The sequence below is a fragment of the Chrysemys picta genome, chromosome 20, assembly GCF_011386835.1.
Source record: "Chrysemys picta bellii isolate R12L10 chromosome 20, ASM1138683v2, whole genome shotgun sequence".
Taxonomy (NCBI): Eukaryota; Metazoa; Chordata; order Testudines; family Emydidae; genus Chrysemys; species Chrysemys picta.
Genome location: NC_088810.1, coordinates 24389303 through 24409049, shown reverse-complemented (window position 1 = coordinate 24409049; position 19747 = coordinate 24389303). Strand labels below are relative to the sequence as shown.

Here is a 19747-nt window from a genome sequence, read left to right as displayed (position 1 = left end):
TGAGGGGAAGGCCCCCCACCCTCTGAGGGAACATCCCACTCCCGAGCTGGGGGCACCTCAGGGGGCCTTGGCCGAGCACCATGACATGGCCATCGTGGGGGAGGGGTGCCGGACTTGGGCCTGGGGAGAGAAGGAGGGAGGGAGGGGTGCTCGGATCAGGCCAGGCCCCGGCCGATGAGGCGGGGCCAAGTGGGGTTGGGGTCAGACTTGGGGGGCCAAGACCGGAGAGGGAGGGGGAGAGACCAGGCGGCAGAGCCTGGAGAGGGGGTTGCTAGGCTTGGCCCAGGGGGACATGGGGGGGCGGGGGGGGGCGAGCCGGGCTATGCTGGGCCCTGGAGGGATGGATGGAGATGTTGGGCTTGGGCCCGGTGGGGGAAGTGGGGCAGGGCCCGGGAAGGGGCAATGCGGGGGGCTGGGCTCAGGCTGGAGGAGCCATGGGGGGGACCGAGCTCCAGGGGGGTCCGAGCCCGGGGGTGGAGACAGGCTCGGGCCGGGGGGGGGGGGCCGAGCCGGGGGGGTTGGGTTGCTGGGGTGGAGACAGGCTCGGGGCTGGGCTCGGGCCGGGGGGGGGGGGACGAGCCGGGGGGGGGGGTTGCTGGGCTGGGGGGGTGGAGACAGGCTCGGGCCGGGGAGGGGGGGGACTGGGCTCGGGGGGTGGGCGAGCCCGGGGGGGAGGAGCTGGGCTCGGGCCGGGGAGGGGGGGGCCGAGCCCGGGGGAGGGGGGTTGCTGGGGTGGGGAGGTGGAGACAGGCTCGGGGGGGGGGGGGACGGACTGGGCTCGGGGGGGGGGGCCGAACCCGGGGGGGGGGAGCTGGGCTCGGGGAGGGGGGGGGTTGCTGGGCTGGGGGGGGTGGAGACAGGCTCGGGCCGGGGAGGGGGGGGGGACGAGCCCGGGGGGGGGGGGAGCTGGGCTCGGGGAGGGGGGGGGTTGCTGGGCTGGGGGGGGGTGGAGACAGGCTCGGGCCGGGGGGGGGGGGACTGGGCTCGGGGAGGGGGGGGGCCGAGCCCGGGGGGGGGGGAGCTGGGCTCGGGCCGGGGGGGGGGACGAGCCCGGGGGGGGGGAGCTGGGCTCGGGCCCGGGGGGGGACGGGACGAGCCCGGGGGCGGGAGCTGGGCTCGGGCCGGGGGGGGGGGAAGCTGGGCTCGGGCCGGGGGGGGGGAAGCTGGGCTCGGGCCGGGGGGGGGGGCCGAGCCCGGGGGGGGGGGCCGAGCCCGGGGGGGGGGGAGCTGGGCTCGGGCCGGGGGGGGGACGAGCCCGGGGGGGGGGGAGCTGGGCTCGGGCCCGGGGGGGGACGGGACGAGCCCGGGTGGGGGAGCTGGCTCGGGCCGGGGGGGGGGGGAAGCTGGGCTCGGGCCGGGGGGGGGGGGACGAGCCCGGGGGGGGGGGGGAGCTGGGCTCGGGCCGGGGGTGGGGGGACGAGCCCGGGGGGGAGGGGCTGGGCTCGGGCCGGGGGAGGGGGGGCGAGCCCGGGGGGGTGGAGACAGGCTCGGGGGGGGGGGGGCTGGGCTCGGGGATGGGGGGGCCGAGCCCGGAGGGGGAGCTGGGCTTGGGCCGGGGGGGGGGGGGGGGGACGAGCCCGGGGGGAGGTTGCTGGGGTGGGGGGGGTGGAGACAGGCTCGGGGGGGGGCCGAACCCGGGGGGGGGGGGGGGTTGCTGGTCCAGGCGGCTCCGCGTCTCGAACCTGCGGCCCCGGGGGAAGCCGAAGAACCCCCGGAACAGCTCGTAAAGGCTCATCCCGCTATTGCCGTAAAGCCACACGGCCCCTCTGTCGCGCCTCCGCCTCTACCGCAAAGCGCGGCCGCTGCCACGACTTCCCCCTTCGCACGTCAAGCCCGGCCCGATTGGTGCCGCGCCGCCGTAAAGCGACACCGGCCCGCCGCTCTGGCGATTTCCCACAATCCTCGGGCGCGCTGCGCGCCGCCGTAAAGCGAAACCTCCCACGTCGTACTGCTACGTCCACCTCGCCACCGAAAAACAAGGCCACTGTCGTGAGTCTCGCTCTAGTTCTCCCTTCTGCCGTAAACCGAGGCAGCCTATGCCGCCGTAAAGCAAAGCACGCAAGAGTCGTAAAACGTTGTGGGGGGGTTCTGCGCAGCTGTCTGGCCCCGCCCCTCTCGTTGTTGTGTTTAGGTCGCAGGGGGAGGGTCAGACCGGGACACGCGGGATTCCCGCCCCGCCCTTCGGAAATTACCATAAACAATAAAAGTAACAACTTGTAACAAACCCACATCCCATTGTTCTGCCTTTTATGTGTTTACTTTTCACCCCTCCCCCACCATGTCCCCCCCACGCCAGAGAGATCGGGGCCACTCGTTCCCCAGACCCACAGAGATCGGGGCCCCTCGTTCCCCAGACCCACAGAGATCGGGGCCCCTCGTGCCGGGCACAGCCCCCACTCTGCCCCGCAGAGATCGGGGCCCCTCGTGCCGGGCACAGCCCCCACTCTGCCCCGCAGAGATCGGGGCCCCTCGTTCCCCAGACCCACAGAGATCGGGGCCCCTCGTGCCGGGCACAGCCCCCCCCCCCCACCCCACAGAGATCGGGGCCCCTTGTCCCCCAGCCCCACAGAGATCGGGGCCCCCTCGTGCCGGGCACAGCCCCCACCCCATCCCACAGAGATCGGGGCCCCTCGTGCCGGGCACAGCCCCCCCCCCGCCCCACAGAGATCGGGGCCTCTCGTGCCGGGCACAGCCCCCACCCCATCCCACAGAGATCGGGGCCCCTCGTGCCAGGCGCAGCCCCCCCCCCCCCCGCCCCACAGAGATCGGGGCCCCTCGTGCCGGGCGCGGCCCCCCCCCATCCCAGAGAGATCGGGGCCCCTTGTCCCCCCGCCCCACAGAGATCGGGGCCCCTCATGCCGAGCACGGCCCCCACCAAGAGAAATGCCGGGCACGGCCCAGAGCCCCTTGTGCTGAGCGTGGCACAGACCCTGAGCGAGATCAGGGGCCCTGTCCTGCCAGATCCCCACCAAACCCAGGGCCCGTCACACGGGGACTGTCCCTGTCCTGAAGTGCTCACGATATAAACAGGCCAGACCAAGGCAGGATTATGTTCCCCATTGTATGGAGAGAGAAACTGAGGCCCAGGAAACAAGGCCCCCGCAGAGAAACCCATCTCTGTGCTGGCGCTGTGGGAGGCATGTGTCTGCCCAGCCATCTGGAGACGCCGGCGCTGATGAGGGCTAAGTCCAGTTTGGGTGCAGATCTCACGGCTGTCAGGGCTTTCCCTTCTTTCGCACGAGGAGCTGGACGGGTCCCATGGGCAGGGCCCTGATGAGCTGCCAGGCTTCGAGCCGCATCAGCCCCTGCAGGCTCCTCTCCCCGATCTGGAGCACCTCGTCCCCAGGCTGCAGCAGGTCCTTGGGGCCCCCTGCAGGAGACACCAGGGGACCTGGATCAAGGGGCTGCTGGGGCCACATGCAGCCAGCGTGATGAAGCAGCCCCAGGGACCATGGGGAGAGGGACAGCTGGAGGGAGAGCCCAGGGGGCGGGGGGATTTATCCGCTTGCAGTGGGGGACTCTCCCCCGACGGGGCTGCTGGGAGGGTAAAGCCAGGCCTCCCTGATGACACAGTCGCTGGGACCCACAGGGCAGCCATGGGCTGGGAGCTGCTCCTGTGCAGAGCGCGACCCCCCGCCACTGTCTCCCTCCCTCTCCAGCTCTGCCAGCTCCGCAGACCGCAGGTCTCTGCTCAGGGCGCAGGGGCAGCGCAGGGAGCACCCGGGCGAGCTCCGATCCCCCCATGCCCTCGGTCTCCATGGCCGGCCACTGGGGTCTCTAATGCCATCACTGGCCAGAGCCCCCCAGACCTGCTTCACACAGAGGCCTCTGAAGGGGGCTTGGTTCAGTTGCTGACCACCCTGGCCGGGCAGCCCTGTCTGCCCCCTACACTGCCCCCCCCGGTCTCTCACCCTGGAAGATCTTCTTGACGGTCAGTGGCCTGTCCCCCTGCAGCGACCCCCGTCCTCCGTCCAGGCTGAATCCGAGTCCGTTGGCGTCTTTCACCAGCTGCAGGGGCCTCACCATGGTGTCTGTGGGGGGACAGACAGACGGAGCCGTCAGACGCCAGCCCCTCCCTGTTCAGCTCAGGGCCTTGTCTGGCCGCACTCACCTGGTGCTGATGGAGGGGGCTGTGGGCCCGGCGCTGGGAGGGAGCCGTTGGGGAGCCCATCCACTCCCCCCTTCCGCAGCACCACAATGGCCTGCCGGGCGGTCCGGGCCCGGTGCAGCGTTCGCAGCGCCTCCACGTGGCTGCAGCCCCGTCAGCGAGTGCCCGTTGATGGAGAGAACCTCATCCCCTGGCTGGATGGTGCCCTCCTGGGCGGCCAGGCCGCCGGCAAAGACGCGTTGGATCTGCAGGGAATCATGGCAGGGGGCTGAAGCATTAGCCCCTAGAGTCAAGGCCCACCCTCCACTGTCATCCCGCTGGCCCTGCCGGTCCCAGGCTCCCCTCTCCCCGCTGCTCCCTGGGGGATCCCGGCACTCACCGTCACCCTCTTGTGCTGGTCGCTCCCCCCTGCGAGGCTGAAGCCCAGCCCGGCCCCCTCGTCCTTGTGCAGCACGACCACCTGGATCTCCTGGAAGTGCTGCTGGGAGAAAGGCGAGTCAGGGGCTGGGGCCTCTGCAGAGCCCAGGGGGGGCAAGGCTCCCCTCCATCCCGGTCTGCGCCCGGGCACCTGGGCTGGGGAACGACGTGCCCCCACCAGCTGCAGCCATTGCCTGTGTCCTCTGGCAGCTGGACCCAGGCCTCAGGAAGGATCAGCTTTAACTCCCCTGCTCCAACTGGCCCGACGCGGAGCCCCGGAGCCCCGGAGCCCTGGCCCAACGGGGAACCCCGGAGCCCCGGCCCAACGAGGAACCCCAGCCCAAGCCTCTCACTCTGACCCCACCCAACCCAGCTCAATTGTGCCTGCGGCCCGGGGCCCAGCCAGGACAGGTCCCTGCACGGGGTGAAGGGACAGACGGGCAGACGGCGCTCTCGGGCAGCACATACCTGCTGGCTCTCGTCTCCCAGGCCCTTCACCTCCTCCAGCAGCTGCTCCAGGTCTTGGGCTGAGATCAGGGACACCATGGACAGGCCGGACAGGCTGGAGTTCAGTGACGCCGAGTGTCCCTCGTCCAGGCCAAACTCCCTCAGCTCGGCCACACTGGGGGCAGGAGAAACCCCATCACGGCCAGGCGCCCGCCCCACCATGGTGCCCCAGCACCCAACCCTGTCCCCCAGCACTGCTCCCCATTTCCCATCCCCCAACACTGCCCCCAGCACCCCCCAGCACCCACACCTGCCCCCCATCCCCCAACACTGCACCCAGCACCCCCCAGCACCACCCCTGTCCCCCAGCACCCACACCTGCCCCCAGTCGACCCTGCCCCCACCTCTCAACACTGCTCCCAGCACTGCCCTCCAGCACCCACGCCTGCTCCCCACCAACCCTGCCCCCAGAACCCGTCCCCCACCCCCTGGCACTGCCCCCCAGCACCCACGCCTACCCCCCAGCACTGCCCCCCAGAACCCATCCCCCACCCCCCAGCACTGCCCCATCTCCCTAGGGTTCAGGGACCCTGCACCAACCCCAGCTGCCCCCCAAAGGCCCTCACCCATCCCGGCAGAGCCCTGCTCCCTGCCCCTCCCGCTCAGCTCCTGGACCCTGCCCGGCTCTGCCAAGGGTGGCGGGCACTGGGCTCTCAGTGCCACGTTCCCACATCCAGCCACCCTGGGTTACCCTGGCTTTGGTGCCGGCAGGGTGCCAGGCCCCCCGGCATAGAGAAAGGGGGCGAGAGCTCCCCAGGCCCCGGCTGGCAGGCAGGACTGCTTGGAGGGGAGATGGGGAGACCCCAGGGCTGGCTCCAGCCCGGCTACCCACCTGAGGGCGAAGCTCCGGCCGTCGGGCTGGCTCTGCTCACTGGGGGCGCTGAGTGAGGACTCCGTGGAGTCAGAGTGGTCCCCGTCGGACTCCCCCAGGCCCCAGGGGGTGGGGGGCAGGGCCGTGGGCGGCTCTGAGGCCCTGCCCTCTGCGGGGAGCGGGGAGGATGTCAGGGGGCTGCGCCTGGGCAGGTGGCTCTGGCATGGCCCCCCAGCAGGCCTGACCCCTGGCAGCCCCTCACCAGCTGGACCTTCCCCCTGGGCCGCCTCGGGTCTGCCGGCGTCTGTGGGGGGCTGGGGCAGCCCCGGGGCTCTGGCTCCGGCCCTCCTGCCACCCTGGGGCTGCTCAGGGGCTGGTGGCTCCGGCTGGGGCGGGCACAGCCTGGCTGGCAGGGCTGAGAGTCGTTGCCCTTTCCCAGGGGGCCGTGGTTCCTGCTCCTTGCCCCAGGCTGCCCGGCTTTGCTGGGGCCTGGTTGCTGGGGCCCCCGTCAGCCTGCCCCTGCCCCGGGGGGCAGCAGCCGCACAGGGAGCCTGGCTCGCCCCGAAGCGCAGCTCGAAGGAGCGAACCTGCTCCCTGACGGAGCAGCCTGGCCCCACGCTGGGGCCCCTGCCCCTGCCCCCGCCGGGGGGAGGCCGTGTCTCCCCAGCTGGCTCCATCCGCTCCCTCTGGGCAGGGGGCCTGGCGCTGCTGGGACGCAGGGCTGGGCCCCTGCTGGACGGGACTCTCTCCTCACTCCTGCGGGGCGGCCAGTCCCTTCCACTGGGCCTCGGCTCCTGGCGCCCCAGCCCCCGGGCCCTGGGGCTGCGGGGCCGGGGGCCGGGTTCCTCGCTTGCGGCCGAGCTCTTCTGGAAGAACCTGATCCGCTCCTGCAGGCCGAGGCTCGGGAGGCCAAGGGCCCTCGGGGCCGACGCCTCCTGCAGGGGCCTCACTCGGAAAAGCGGGGAGGGCCCCGGCCCCCGCAGGACGTCACAGCTCCCAGCTCGCCAAGGCCTGGCGGTGGTGGCCCAGCTCCTAGGCCGTGGTTGGCCAGGTCCCGGGCAGGGGGGCTGGGCAGCGTCTGGCTCCATTCCCAGCAGCGGGTGAGGAAACTACGAGTCCGTGTCCCACGGCGCGGCTGGGGGATCCCCAACTGATCCCGCTGGATCCCTTGTAGCTGGTCCTGCTAGATCCATCAGCTTCCCCCGGCCAATCCCGGCATGTCCATCTTCGGGGGATGCTCCCCCATGCGCTGGGCTTCTTCCCAGAGTGACGGAGCTTCCCAGCCTCGCCCGCCTGCACCGGGACAGCGACTGAGGAGGTGCCCTGGGCCGCTGCGTCCCTCCTGGACCTGTTGGAAGCAGAGGCCAAAGGGGGGTTGATTCCCTGGATCCTGCTCCGTCTCCGTGCGACAGGCCCTGGCCTGGGCACTCCCCCACCGGAGTCTCACGCCCCCAAGCGTGTCATTACCGGGCTCTTTGCAGCCACCGAGTTATTTAAGGTGCCATCTAGACAGAACCTGCCCTGGTGTGGGAGGGAGCCATTTAACCCTCGCATGACCAGGGGCAGGCATGGCGCCGTCTGTCTCGTGTTCTGGATGGGCCTGGGACCGAGCAAACTCCAGTGTCTTTGGGATTTGGCTGCCCGCGAGAGCGATGAGGCTCTGGGAGAGGGCAGGCAGCGCCCGCCGCTGGGTGAGCAGGACTCGAGCCAGACCAGTTGAATCCTGCACCCAGAAGCACTTTACAAACGAGCCAGGGATGGCTTCAGCCACCTCTAGGATGCAACACGTCAGCCGGAGAACAGGGAGAACGGGATGGTGGGGGGTCGTTCAGCACCCAGAGCCAGGTTTTGTTAGAGGGGAAAAATTTTTGAAAAAAAAAAAAAAAAAACAGCAGCAGATTTTAAATGAGATTTACAAAAATAAATAAAACGGGTTTTATTCTGCTGCAAGTTTGCAGCCTGGATCCCCACGGCCTGATGGGCACCGGCCACCCAGATGCCATGGGCATTGTCTGCCCAGACCCTGCTGCGTTTCTACCCGCCCATGGGACCCCAAGCGCACGCGGCCTGTTTGCGTTCAGCCGGGCGCTGGACCTAGCTGGCTGTGTGCAGAGGGCAGCGGAGTTTGTTCCTTGCTCCTCTCCGGGAGCAGCGAGAGGCCGGAGGTTTGGGTTGAACTGTCTGATGGTGAGCTGGGCAACGTGTCTTAAATGGGCCTGTTGAAGCCAGCTGTTGAGGGCAGGGATGCACCCACCCCAGCTGCCGGGGAACCAAGGGATGGGAGAGGAGCCGCCCAAGTGGGCATTTGGCCAGGACATGGGTCCAGAGAAGTGCCAGGCACCTTCCATCACAAGTAGCCAGGATGCGGCGCTTTGGGGTTCATCCAGGTGTCTCCTCACTCCCTCTCGCACCAGAGGCAGCACCTCCCCTCTCCCCGGTGCTGTGGGCAGCGCACGGTTAGAGCAGACACACGGCCATGAGGACAGGCTAGGCCTGCTGTCCCTGCCATGCAGCACCCAGCTCCTGTGATTACAGGGGGCAGAGCGGGCACAGCCTTGGCCTTCTGCTGCCCCCCCCGGCACCTCCCCCAAAACACACCGCCGAGGGGCCAGGTAACCTCCCCCCACGTCTCACCCCTGTCCCCATCCCCCAACCTCCTGAGCAGCTGCCCAGGGTACACTCGATAAACCCGCCAATGGGGAAGGCACCAACTGGTACATGGGATCTGCCCTCCCCCCAATACCGCTGGCAGAAGGGGCGGGGGGTCTCTGTCAGTCTCTGCCCCCCACCCCCAGCAGGTCTGACCTAGGCTTACCCTGCAGAAGAGCCCCAGCCCTGGGGATGCAGGGAGCTGGTGCTGTACCCTCCCCGACTGGGGCACCGCCAGGCGGCCCGGAGCCGGAAGAGGCCGTTGCTGCGCACGTGGGGTGCCGAGCAGCATCTGGGTTAGAAAGGCAGCCCCCGCCCCCCCCGCCCGGCTCTCTGCGGGCAGCTCAGCAAGGTGCAGGGGCGACTTCCTGCCCGCCTGCTTCCGCTGGGCCTGGGGACAAGCCACCACCGCTTCCCTTCTCGACAGAGCCCGCCACGGGCCTGCTGCGTGGGGAGGTGTCTGCAGCCCCTTGGTGCAGCCGCGCTGCGGTAAAGGGGCTGTCAGACAATGAGGTGTCAGGGCCACAGCTCCCCCCTCACTCCGTCTGCCCCCCGCCCCTCGTTGCACGGTCCTGCTGCTGCAGGAACAGCCACCCTGAGCACCATTAACCCCTGGCCCAGCGAGCCCTAGTAAGGGTTAACTGCCCCCTGGGGCGCAGCTTGGAACCTACAGAATCCCACTGCTGAGGGGCCCTGCACAGCACCAACTGGGGACAAGGCGGGAGCCACTCCCCTCGAGGAACCACGGGCCAGCCTGGATGTCCCTAGCCCCCACCACACGCAGCTCTGGCCCGGGGCAGGGCCCTGCCGGCACGCCCTCGCCGGCACGCCCTCGCACCCCCTGCAAAGCCCCGACTGGGGAAGGGGCAGCTCCTGCCCCCAGCGGGTTGATCACTATGTGTCAGGCTCACATAGATTACATCAATCTGTGTTATTCACACCACGTACGCCAGCATGCATGGCCAGGGCGCTACATGGGGCATAGGGATTTCTAACCAGTCCAGGGCCCAAAGGGCTGCGAAGCCCAGAGCACTTTGCAATGCTGACATCAGCTTTGGTATTGGAAAACAGGAAACTTGTCAAAGGTGCAAAGAGCACCGTTCTGCCCTGGTACAAGCGGGGGACCGGATCAGTACCTGGAACGCGAGTATCCAGACCAAAGAAAAGGCAGGGACAGAACCAGAAGTGAAGGAAACGGAACAAACAGATGGGTCGGCCGTTAGGGGCAGGTAGAGAGTTCTGCAACTTGTCACATCAGCCTACGAATGCTCCCAGGGGAAGCACGTAGCTTCCCTTGAGCCACGCTGCACACAGCGGCTTCCCAGGAACATTTTCCTGCACTACGTGATTGACTTGAGCAAAAAACCTGGCTGATGTCAGCGTTCTGGTCTTGAGTAGGTTTCATTATGAACCAAGGTGTGATCAACCAATTGCCTGGTCAGTTTACCAACCCTGAGACAGCTCCTCCCATGGGGCTACAACCCACCCACCTCCTGCCTCCCAGTCAGAGAGGAGGATTGCTGGGCGCTGCGAGGCAGGACCCCAAAAGCCAGCAGCTCTTGGAGAAAACTGAGGGGGAGGACGTGTGCTCTGGGGCGAGGCTGGGACAGCTGTCTCCGTGCAGCTGAGACCCTCCCAGCACTTTGAACCCCAGCCCAGGTGTGGGCTCTGCAGCCCCGTAGCCAGCCAGTGTGGGGGCTGTAAAGCCAGCCCCCATCCTCCCCCTGCAGGGAAGTCAGCAGGAGCTAGTCTATTAGTCACCACTGGGTGGCAGCCCCTGCCCAGGAGAGACTCCTGCACCATCCCCTGCAGGAGAGGCACGTGTGGGAATGGCCCTGGGGGATTCTGGCCAGAACCCTGCACAGCCTTAGACGGGGGCAGGAAGGAGGGACCAGGCCAGCCCACCTGGCCCTGGCATGCAGGAGACACGCAGCCTCAGGGTGGGGACTAAGCAAAGAGCTCCTAATGAGAGCGCAGTTCCGTTGGGTCACCGTCCGCAGCCAGTGACCACTTCCACTTCGTCTTGGGCAGGAGAACATGCCTGCACCTGGGCCCTGGAAAGGGCAAAGATGCCTGGGGACCACGGAGGGGAGGGCCAGCAGCTGTTGAGACATAGGTGTAAACAAAAAGGGGGCAGGCAGGCCCAGAGATGGAGCGGGCCTGGCCTCCTCCACTACCCATCAGTATACAGGGACAGGGTCCGGCCTGCTGCTTTCCCCCCGCCAGCACCTGTGACCTGCTCCAGGGCCCAGGGCCAAAAATCCTGACCAAGGCTCAGAAGGTAGGGATTAAAAAATACACACATCACTTTGTGAGTTTTATTCTCTTTTAGTAAATAACCCGCGCGGGGGCTTCATTTGAAGTGACCAGTTCCAACTGAAAAATACAAGATCTGGACCGCATAGAAAAAAAGACCAAAAAAACCCAAAAGCAGAATATACTTACAGCGTGCAAGGGGGGAGGGGAAGGACCTGGCCTGGGGCCCACTGTGGGGAAGGGGGCAGATGGAGAACTGAAAAGAAAGAGGGGTTTCCCTCCACATACCCTCCTGGGCTTGTGGGAGCGATGGAGTGTGCGGAGGAAATGAGGACTCCAGGACGGCGTGGGGTTTTCGTTTTTATATACAAGACACATTTATCCATTAAATTTAGAACACAGTACAAAAAACACTTCAACTAATTCATCGGACAATGCTGTTCATATCAATTACTGTTCTTATTCCTAATATTAAAGGGGGTTTGCTGTAGGTGGGTTTGCAGCTTTCCACTCCTTTGGGTCCACCGGGGTCAGGGGGCAGCAGGATGTGGGGAGAAGGGGGGAGAGAAAGGAGTAAAAACCAAAAAAGGCCCCTACGGCAAACGGTTCAGAGTCTGAACGCAGAGAGAGAGAAAAAGAGAGAAAATACAAATTCTATATTACATACAACAGGAAAGGTGGCTGAAAACAGACACAATGCAGAGCCAAGTGGCCGGCCTGCCCCGGGGGCTGCTGGCGCTGTGCCGGGGGATAGGGGGCGCTCTCTCCTCCCCGGGTTCCTTTGTTGTCGTTTTCGGTACGTTTCTCTTCCAGAAGCGAGTGGCGAGGTGCGCAGGGCCGCTGCAGCCTCAGTTGGCGCCCCAGTTGTAGCTGTTGTAGGTGGACTTGTTGGCCTGGGATTTCTGGGGGATGGAGCTGCCCTGGCTGCGCTGTCCGGTGCCGCTCTGAGGGGGGGGTGGAGGGGAAGCAGAGGGTTACTGGGGGGAGCTGGAAGCCCTAAGAATCCCCGGGGTCCTGAGCCCGGCCTGCTCTGGACGTGCCTTGCCCTCAAACCCAGGAGTCCCGCACCGGCGCTTAACAGCACAAGCTGCAAACCTGTGAGACCATTTCCAGGTGACCTGCCCCATCCTCACCGTGCCAGGTGAGCTCTAGGCCGCAGCGTCGCTCTGCTGCACAAGGCAGCCATGGTGCCAAACTGCTGCCGCTCTAGCCCAGAGAGACGGCCCAGCCGCCCGCACCGCACCCCCAGCCCAGCGGCTCTCTCGGCCCTGCTTTTCATCAGGCTGACACCAGCCCATAGCCCCCGACCCAGCTGGGACCCCCCACCTTCCCCTTCCACATGAGCCACTCCGTGCATCTTCCTCCGGACCAGGAATGCTTCCAATACCACCACGCAGCAGCAGCTGGAGGGCTCGGCCAGGGCTGGGGCTCAGGGAACTGGGGGTGGGTGGGTGGGCGGGGGTGAGCATGGGCGTGTGTGTGTGCCGCGGGTGTGAGTGTGTGTGCACTTACTGACTGAGGGCCTCCCTCCTCGCCTGGCAGGGTGGTACGGGAGAGTATGAAGGGCTAGTCGGGGGCTGAGGGGCCTAGGGGCGGGGGTGGGGAGGGGGCAAGGCATTATCATTCAGAGAGGTTCATTACCTGGTCCTCCTGCTGGCGTTGGCAGCACAGTATCATCTGCAAATATGGAAGCTGTTGCAGTACCAGGATATGTAAAATAAAGGGACAAACTATGACAATAGAAATCCACGGTTAGACCTGACAGCTACGGCGGGATCGTGGGGGTGGCAATTAACCCCTCCACTGCTGGCCTGCGGAGCCGCCATTCCAAGGAACGGGGAGGTCAGGACGTACCAGGTATGTTCCCGGGGGGAGGGGCAATGGCTGAACGTACCTGGTACGGCCCAGCAGCAATGGGGTGGCGCTGAGTACCCCCCAGCTGAGTGCACCCCGGGCCTTCCTCACCTCTTCCTCTCACAGGCCGTGTATGTGCGGGCGTGAACGAGCGTGTGCATGTCACCGCGTGTCTGCATGTGTCCGCTGTGGGGCATGAGAAGGGAGGGGGGGGCCAGGGGAGCGAGAGAGCGCCCTAGGAAATAACCCGGCAGGGGGCTAGGGGGCTGCTTACCTGGCCGTCCTGCTGCAAATGGTGGTGGAGGATCTGTGAGTGGGGCTGCTGATGCGGGGTGAGGATGTGCATGAACGGCGCCGGTGGGTACGCTGCGGCGGTCGCGGGGTTGAGGGGGCCGCCGCTGCCTAGTGCTGAAGGCAAGTTGAACGAGGCTGCCGGGGTTCCAGTGTGAAATCCCTGCTTCTCGAAGGACTGCTGCCGAGGAGACACCACGGGGGTGAGGGGCGCCAAGGAGATCCACCCTGGCAAATGCCTGCGTCTCCCCAGCACCAGTGGCCGCAGCGTGGGCAGGTGCAGGATGAGGCTCCTTCACCCTGCCTGCTTCAGAGGGGAGACGTTTCCCAGCCCCTGGCCGCTCTCTCAAATCCCACCCAGCCGGATCTCCTCCGCCAGAAGAGACAATCGCCCCACAGAGCCCCCTGTATTAGGGGCATGTCTACACTGCAGCTGGGCGCGTGCTTCTCAGTCCAGCGTGGACGTCGCAACGACGGCAGAGGCTTGGGCCGTGTCCACAGTGGTTTGAAGTGCACTAGCTCGAGCCAAGCTAGTGAAAGTGTCTAACTGGCCCGAGAGGCACGCTCCCAGCTGCACTGCAGACACCCAGACAGGCCAGCAGTCCTCACAAAGCCTGACACGTGTCCCCCCGGAGCGCCCCCCACAGCTACTATCTGCCCAGAGACCATGGACGAGACACCAACCTGGGTCTTGGAGTAGACGGAGCCCGAGATGTCTGGCACTCCCGTGTTACTGGATGTCACGGATACACCTGTGGAGGGAGGAATCCAAAAGGCTGCGTCAGGCAGGGCAGGGGTTGGGCACCCTGGGGTTACCAGGGGAACCAGCGCCACTCCTGGGCAGGAAGGAGCCACTGCACCGAATGCAGCCACTGGAGAGTCACCCCCCTCCAGGTGGGGTTTGGAGAGAGCCCCCGCCCGGCAGCAGGAAGCCCCTTCTCAGGAGTGGAGAATCTGTCACATTCCCGGCTTGAATGCCCTGGCCTCAGACACCCCACCCCGCTCCCACCCCCCACCTCAACCCGATTATACCAGGAGAAGAAATCCTCCGCTTTGTGCGAGGTGCCAGACGGCACCCGGCAGGGGCAGGGCTCCTACGAAGGGCACGACAGCTCTGTCCTTCTAGACAACGGTCCCCAGAGGGGTTGACCTTGGCCATCCACGGCCATCCATTTCTAACAGCTGCCATTTCCTCATCTCTCCGGTTCCACTGGTGCGTGCTCCCGAGACCGCTGAACGCGCCGCTAGGGGCATGCCCGCAGAGCTTACGCACTGTCGCCGGGTAGCTTCAGCACTACTAAGGGTGCGCTGAGATGGCCCAACACCAGCATTCAGTCCACATCCCAGCCCTCCTGCGTGGAGCCGTTTGGCACCTTGCTAATGCTGGTACAGGGAACAGCTCCGATGGGGAGCGTGGCTCTGCAGAATTAGCAAAGCTGTTCAGACAAGAGGAAGAACTCCTGCTGCAAGGATCCTGACTGGAGTGGACTTCGATCTGGTTCTGGGACGATCCGTCAAGGAGGAGACAATCAGGAAAGGGTGACAGGCAGCTCTTGGCTCCCAGAACAGAACAATTCGCTGCCAAAGCAGTTTCTTCGGGTTTCCGATGAGAAATGTGGTCTAGATAAAATTATTATAAGGTGGGTGCAGAACTGGTTGGAAGACTGAACTCAAAGGAGTTATCAGCAGTTTGCTCTCAGATTGGGAGGGTGTATCTAGTGGGGTCCTGCAGGGGACAGGCCTGGGACTGATACCAGTCAATATTTTCATTAATGACTTGGATAACGCAGTGGAGAGCGTGTTTATCAAGCATGCAGATGACACCAAGCTGGGAGGGGCTGCGAGCACGATGGAGGAGACGACTGGAATGCAGAACAACCATGACAAATTGGAGTGTTGGTCTGAAATCAACAAGGTGAAATTAAATAAAGACAGTGCAAAGTCCTTCACTTAGGAAGGAAAAAATTCAATGCACAACTAAAAGTGGGGAATAACTGGCTAGGTGGTAGTTCTGCTGAAAAGAACCTGGGGGCTCGAGTGGATGCAGGTGGAAAAAAGGCTGCTCATACCCCCAGAGTGAGAACAGGAGTGTCGCACGTAAGACACGGGAGGTCATTGTCCCAGCTCTACTCAGCACTTGCAAAGCCTCAGCAGAATCCTGTGTCCGGTTCTGGGGGCTGGTTCAGGAAAGATGTGGAAGAATTGGAGAGTGTCCAGAGGAGAGCAACAAAAATGATGGAAGGTTTAGAAAACCAGACCTAGGAGGAAAGGTTAAACTGGGCAGATTCAGTCCTGAGAGACGATGACAGAGCGTAGTGATTAAGAACCGGATAGTCCTTGAATACATGAAGGGAGGTTACATGGCGGACAATGATCAATTGCTCTCCACGGCCACGGGAGGTAGGATAAGAAGTAACGGTTCAATCTGCAGCAAGGGAGATGTAGGTGAGATCAGGGAAAAACTTCCTAGCTCTCAGGGGAGTTAAGCTCCGTCATGAGTGTCCGAGGGAGGAGGTTTAAGAACAGGTTGGTCGAACAGCAGTCAGGGCTGGTCTAAGTTTACTTGGGCCTGCTTCAGCTCAGGGGCGGGACTTGATTACCTCTTGAAGTCCCTTCTAGCCCAACATTTCCAGGATATCCTGGATGCCACAACGAAGGGGATGGAACATTTCCGCATCTCTTGAACTAGCCAGGGCTTTGCAACCACGGAGGTGGGGCTGAGAGCAAGAGGGCTGTGGCCATAGCATTTTGGGGACAGCAGGGGCAAAACACATTCCCACCCCCACAAGGCACAGAAAGGGCAGGGTAGCCCCTTAATACACCACACTCATTAGGAGCGGGGCAAGTCTAACGCACGCCCAGGCCCAGTGCTAGCTAAAGCCCTTGATTTGTAGGCAACGTTCGTTCGTGGGGACTGAGTACACACACAAACACATTTTTCACCAGATGGGCGGAGATTTCACTTCAGCTCGCAACTTCCCAGCAAACGACATGCCAGGTCCAGACTTCGGCACACAGAGCAATAGGTGCCGTCGCTCAGGGTCTTGGGGGAAGAGAGATGACAGTGGCCTAGGGGCAGAAATGGATCTAGGTTCCAGGCTGCTGAGAAGTCCCCTGGCCTTAAGCGCTGACCTTGGCAGTAAGAAGCGTGGCCTGTGCATTTCCCACCTCCAGTGCACCAAGGACAGGCTGGAAAGGCCAGGGCAGGGTCAGCGGACTCACCGGGCCAGCGCAGCAGCAAGAATTACTCTGATGTACAGGTCATGGTGGGGGACACAGACCAGCTGGGCCTTCTCACCCTGATGCTGGGCACAAACACTAGAGACACCTGCTATTTGTCAAAGCCCAGTGGAGACAGCACATACTGTCTGGTGTCAGACAAAGCCCAGCCTGTCAACACACGGGCAGAAATCTTAGAGAAATTCCAGACGCCTGGGATAATGCGAATATTGTGCCAACATTAAAACAAGAAAAGACAAGCAGGATGACCTGGGTAACTACAGGCCAGGCACCCTGACATCAATCACAGACAAAATAATGGAAAAGCTGATACGGGATTCAACTGAAAAAGAATTCAAGGACAGGAATATGATAATGCCAGTCAACCTGGTTTTACAGAAAATAGGGCTTGTCAAACAAGCCTTACTTCCTTGAGATTCCAAGTTCGGGTGATAAAGGTAAATGCACAGATGTAATACACTTTTGGAAGGTGTCTGACTTAGTGCCCCACGACTTTCTCATGGAAAAACTGGCACTATACAATTCCCGTGGGGTACACGTTACATGGATTAAGAACCGGCTGACATCTCAAACAGTAGCTGTCAATGGGTGTTTCTGTGGGATTGGTACTAAGTCGGACCCTGTTCATCATTTTCACCAGTGATCTGGAAACAAATATAAAGTCACTGATGATGAAACAGAGCCTGGCAGAGTGATCAACAATGAGGAGGCCAGGGCAGTCCGACAGTGCAATCCGGATTGTTTGGTAAGCTGGGCTATTTGAATAAAACGGGTTTGAATAGAAAATTGTACATCTAGGAACAAGTAACTCCCTACAGAGTCGGGGGCTGTCTCTCGGAGGTAGTGACGTCGCCGTTCAACCCAGGACTCCACAGCACTGCTTCTAATTAGCCAGCAGGCGCCCACTCCATGAGGTGTAAACGCCCCTGATAAGCGGCCACCCCAGCTCCAGGGCTCTTGAAGTCAGTCCCAGGACGTTTGGCACAGTTCAACCCAAGGATGATTTCTGATGGATCTCCCGGCCTGGGATTGAAAGTGGTGTTTGTCCAGACCGCAGCAGCACTTTGTTTCCAACAGCAACCTGGAGAGACCCAATGCCGAAAGGCATCATCTGTGACGGCCCAGCAGCCCAGAGCAGGCAGGCTCAGTGGACTAGTTTGTTCCAGCCCAGGACAATTGCCCGGTTCCTCTCCTGTGACCCCCTGACAACCCTCCACATGTTACAGGCGTACCAACTGACTGGCCACTGAATGTCTCTTACCAGTGCTGTATCCATGAGAGCCATAGCCGCTGGGCTGCTGGAAAGGGGTTGCTGATGCGTTGACGCTGACATTCACACCATGCTGCTTGGAAGAGGTAGGAGCGACCTAGAGAAAGAAAGGGACCAGGGCGGTGAGCACGGGGCCAGACAGGCTCCTACGCCCTGCCCCTCCCCCCGAGGCATGGGAAGGGGGAGCACTCACAGGGAACACGGCGGGCCCATACTGGAAGGTACTGGGGAGCCCTGGTACCCCTGTGTAGTATGGCAGACTGGTGTAACTGTAGCCAGGAGGCAGAGCTGGGTTCAGGAACGTCTGCTGCGTGGTATGGTGCGTCTGCGTCTGGTTCTGCTGAGGCTGCGCCAGAGTTGTTGCTGGAGCAGGGGAGGAGGCGTCGCCTCGGCCGAACTTCGTGAGGTCACCTGGAGCGGGGAGGGATACAGGTGGGAACGAGGCCGCCGGGCTGAGCGACAGACACGTGAGCGACTGCTTTGCACTGTCACCTTTCACAAGGATCTCAAAGAACTTTGCCAACAACCGGCCTCGCCCCCCCGTGGGGGACAGGTGAGCCTTAGCCCTGCTGCGCGAGGCTCAGGGAGGGGAGCTGGCTTGCCCAGGCTCAGAGTGACAGCTGCAGAGCCAGGAACACAACGCAGGCCCCCGCCCAAACCTCCAGATGATCCTTCGAGGATTCCAAGCCATTAAATCAGAGGGGCCTGGTACACGGAGAGAACTCATTTCGGACCCCTCTGCACACAGCAGCCACGCAAGGCTGGACAGTTACTAAACCGACTGCTTTCCCCAAAGCCCCTGTCCTCTGTGCCCCTCACAACCAACCGGCAAGCAGACCCCAAAGGGAGAGGGGTTCCTGTAACCAGCTCCCCAGGGGCTAAACTACACGACGTAGTGTCCTGCCAAAGTGCTTCAAGCCCTTATAGCAGCCTATGGCCTTCACACTCCAAGCCCCGCACAGGGCGAGCGAGGCCCACCCACACTGGGGTTTGTCGGAGAGACTCCTCCAGGCCCCCCTCGCAGCCTGAGCGCCAGGATCTCGTAAGTAGAGTCCCGGAGTTTATGGCAATTCCAAACGAAGCTTGGAACAGGCCCAGGACAAAGCAGCAGCTCACCAGCGATCCCAAGCTGCACGGGTAGATGTACGCCAGGGGGCCTGCGGGCTTGGGCTCATGTAGGCGTTTGGGCTGCAGCCCGGGCTCTAGGCCCCTGCAAGGCGGGAGGGTCTCAGACCTCAGGCTGCAGCCCAAGCATCTCACCACTGTTCACTGGCCCCTTAGCCTGAGTCCGCTGGCCCAGGCCAGCTGCGGGTGTCTAAAGCGCAGTGTAGACAGACCCTAAGAGCCCTGCCCCGTCAGCCAGTAGCTGCCTGGTGCTCGGATCTCACTGAACGCGGGAGTCAGCTATTGACTAGCTGAAGACGTGAAGAGTTTCTTTTTACAGTGCTGCTCACACCTCCATCCTCTCCACGCCATGGCAGAGAACCAGAACCTTGCAGAGGCCCCATGACCTGCAGAGAATACTCGCAAATATCACTTCCTCTGCTCCTGCCAGCAGCTGGCCCTGCAGACTGGGCACAGGCAGAGGGGTCTGGGAAGCCTCCATTTGCATTTCTTTAAGAGCACCTGCTTGCTCTTCCCTGCAAACACTCTCCCCATTCAGAGCGCACACAGTAAGGCAGTGACTTCGGCGAGAGCCCGCTCCAGCACAACCACAAACGCGAATTATGGCTCCAGTGCTAACTTGGCAAATGCTGCAGGCGACAGCCCAGAAGCCTGGGGCTGGGATTCTGAGCTCAGCGGGCTGAAGTGATGCCCAGGAAAGCAAAGACAAGCGGCTAAAGGAGCGAATTGCAGGCCTCGGGACGGGAAGCCCCTTTTAGGCCAGGTGGCCCCTCCTAATTCCAGCTCCGGACTGGCCCCTCGGGCGCATTTGCCTGTGTGTTGCCCAGTCAAGATTTTAAATGCCCCACCGGACTCTTCCCTTGGGACTCTTCCACGGCCAAAACGAGCTGATTTTCTAGCTATTCAGTCTGAATTTCATGCTGTTACTTCTCAGCGTTCCTGTCCCTCCTATGTTTCTACCCCCTCCACCTTCCCCTGCTCAGACACGGCTTTGCCAAGCCACACAAGCAGCTCTTCACCTGCCTACTCAATGGATCCCTCTAGACATTTTACTGCAATGAGGTGTCCAGTCATGGTCACACCAGAAACGGGATTATCAGAGGAACCAATAGAGAACAAAGCCACTAAGCTGGATAACCACCGCAAGCCACAGGCAGTGCCTGCTCCGCTAGCCACCCCGACACTCCCGAGGATCGAACCGCGCAGTGCTAGTCCCAGT

At 63.2% G+C, this 19747-nt stretch overlaps 2 protein-coding genes across 49 annotated transcripts in view; both read right to left on the bottom strand.

The window, feature by feature from the left end:
• Positions 1–3047: 3047 nt before the first annotated feature.
• LOC101948241 (pro-interleukin-16-like) lies at positions 3048–5194 on the bottom strand. The gene is made up of 6 exons (XM_065573716.1): positions 4994–5194; positions 4488–4586; positions 4304–4353; positions 4112–4251; positions 3912–4031; positions 3048–3370 (listed from the first exon to the last, which is right to left on the bottom strand). Exons 1-6 carry the CDS (start codon positions 5192–5194, stop codon positions 3216–3218), a joined length of 765 nt encoding a protein of 254 aa, XP_065429788.1. The 3' UTR covers positions 3048–3215.
• A 5901-nt stretch (positions 5195–11095) lies between these two features.
• The window catches only part of UBAP2L (ubiquitin associated protein 2 like), a 49087-nt gene continuing 40435 nt past the window's right edge, over positions 11096–19747 (bottom strand). For 17 of the 48 annotated variants that reach the window (XM_065573784.1, XM_065573802.1, XM_065573815.1 and 14 more), the window contains 6 exons: positions 17597–17814; positions 17395–17500; positions 13578–13645; positions 12877–13074; positions 12390–12440; positions 11096–11692 (listed from right to left, as the gene is read on the bottom strand). In XM_065573784.1, the coding sequence (XP_065429856.1) occupies positions 11597–11692; positions 12390–12440; positions 12877–13074; positions 13578–13645; positions 17395–17500; positions 17597–17814 (737 nt within the window). In that variant the 3' untranslated portion in view covers positions 11096–11596. Of the gene's footprint in view, positions 11693–12389; positions 12479–12876; positions 13075–13577; positions 13646–17394; positions 17501–17596; positions 17815–19747 lie in introns of all 48 variants that reach the window. The other 31 variants (XM_065573779.1, XM_065573801.1, XM_065573790.1 and 28 more) reach the window with 8 other exon arrangements.

Bases quoted from the DNA above. Each gene is read 5' to 3' on its own strand.
- LOC101948241 (XM_065573716.1), bottom strand. From the start codon at position 5,194: ATGGTGGGGCGGGCGCCTGGCCGTGATGGGGTTTCTCCTGCCCCCAGT. The intron at 4,252-4,303 runs GCCAGGGGATGA...ACGGGGCTGCAG, and splicing joins GCCCAGGAGGGCACCATCCA to CCACGTGGAGGCGCTGCGAA. The intron at 3,371-3,911 runs GTGAGAGACCGG...TGTCTCCTGCAG, and splicing joins CGTCAAGAAGATCTTCCAGG to GGGGCCCCAAGGACCTGCTG.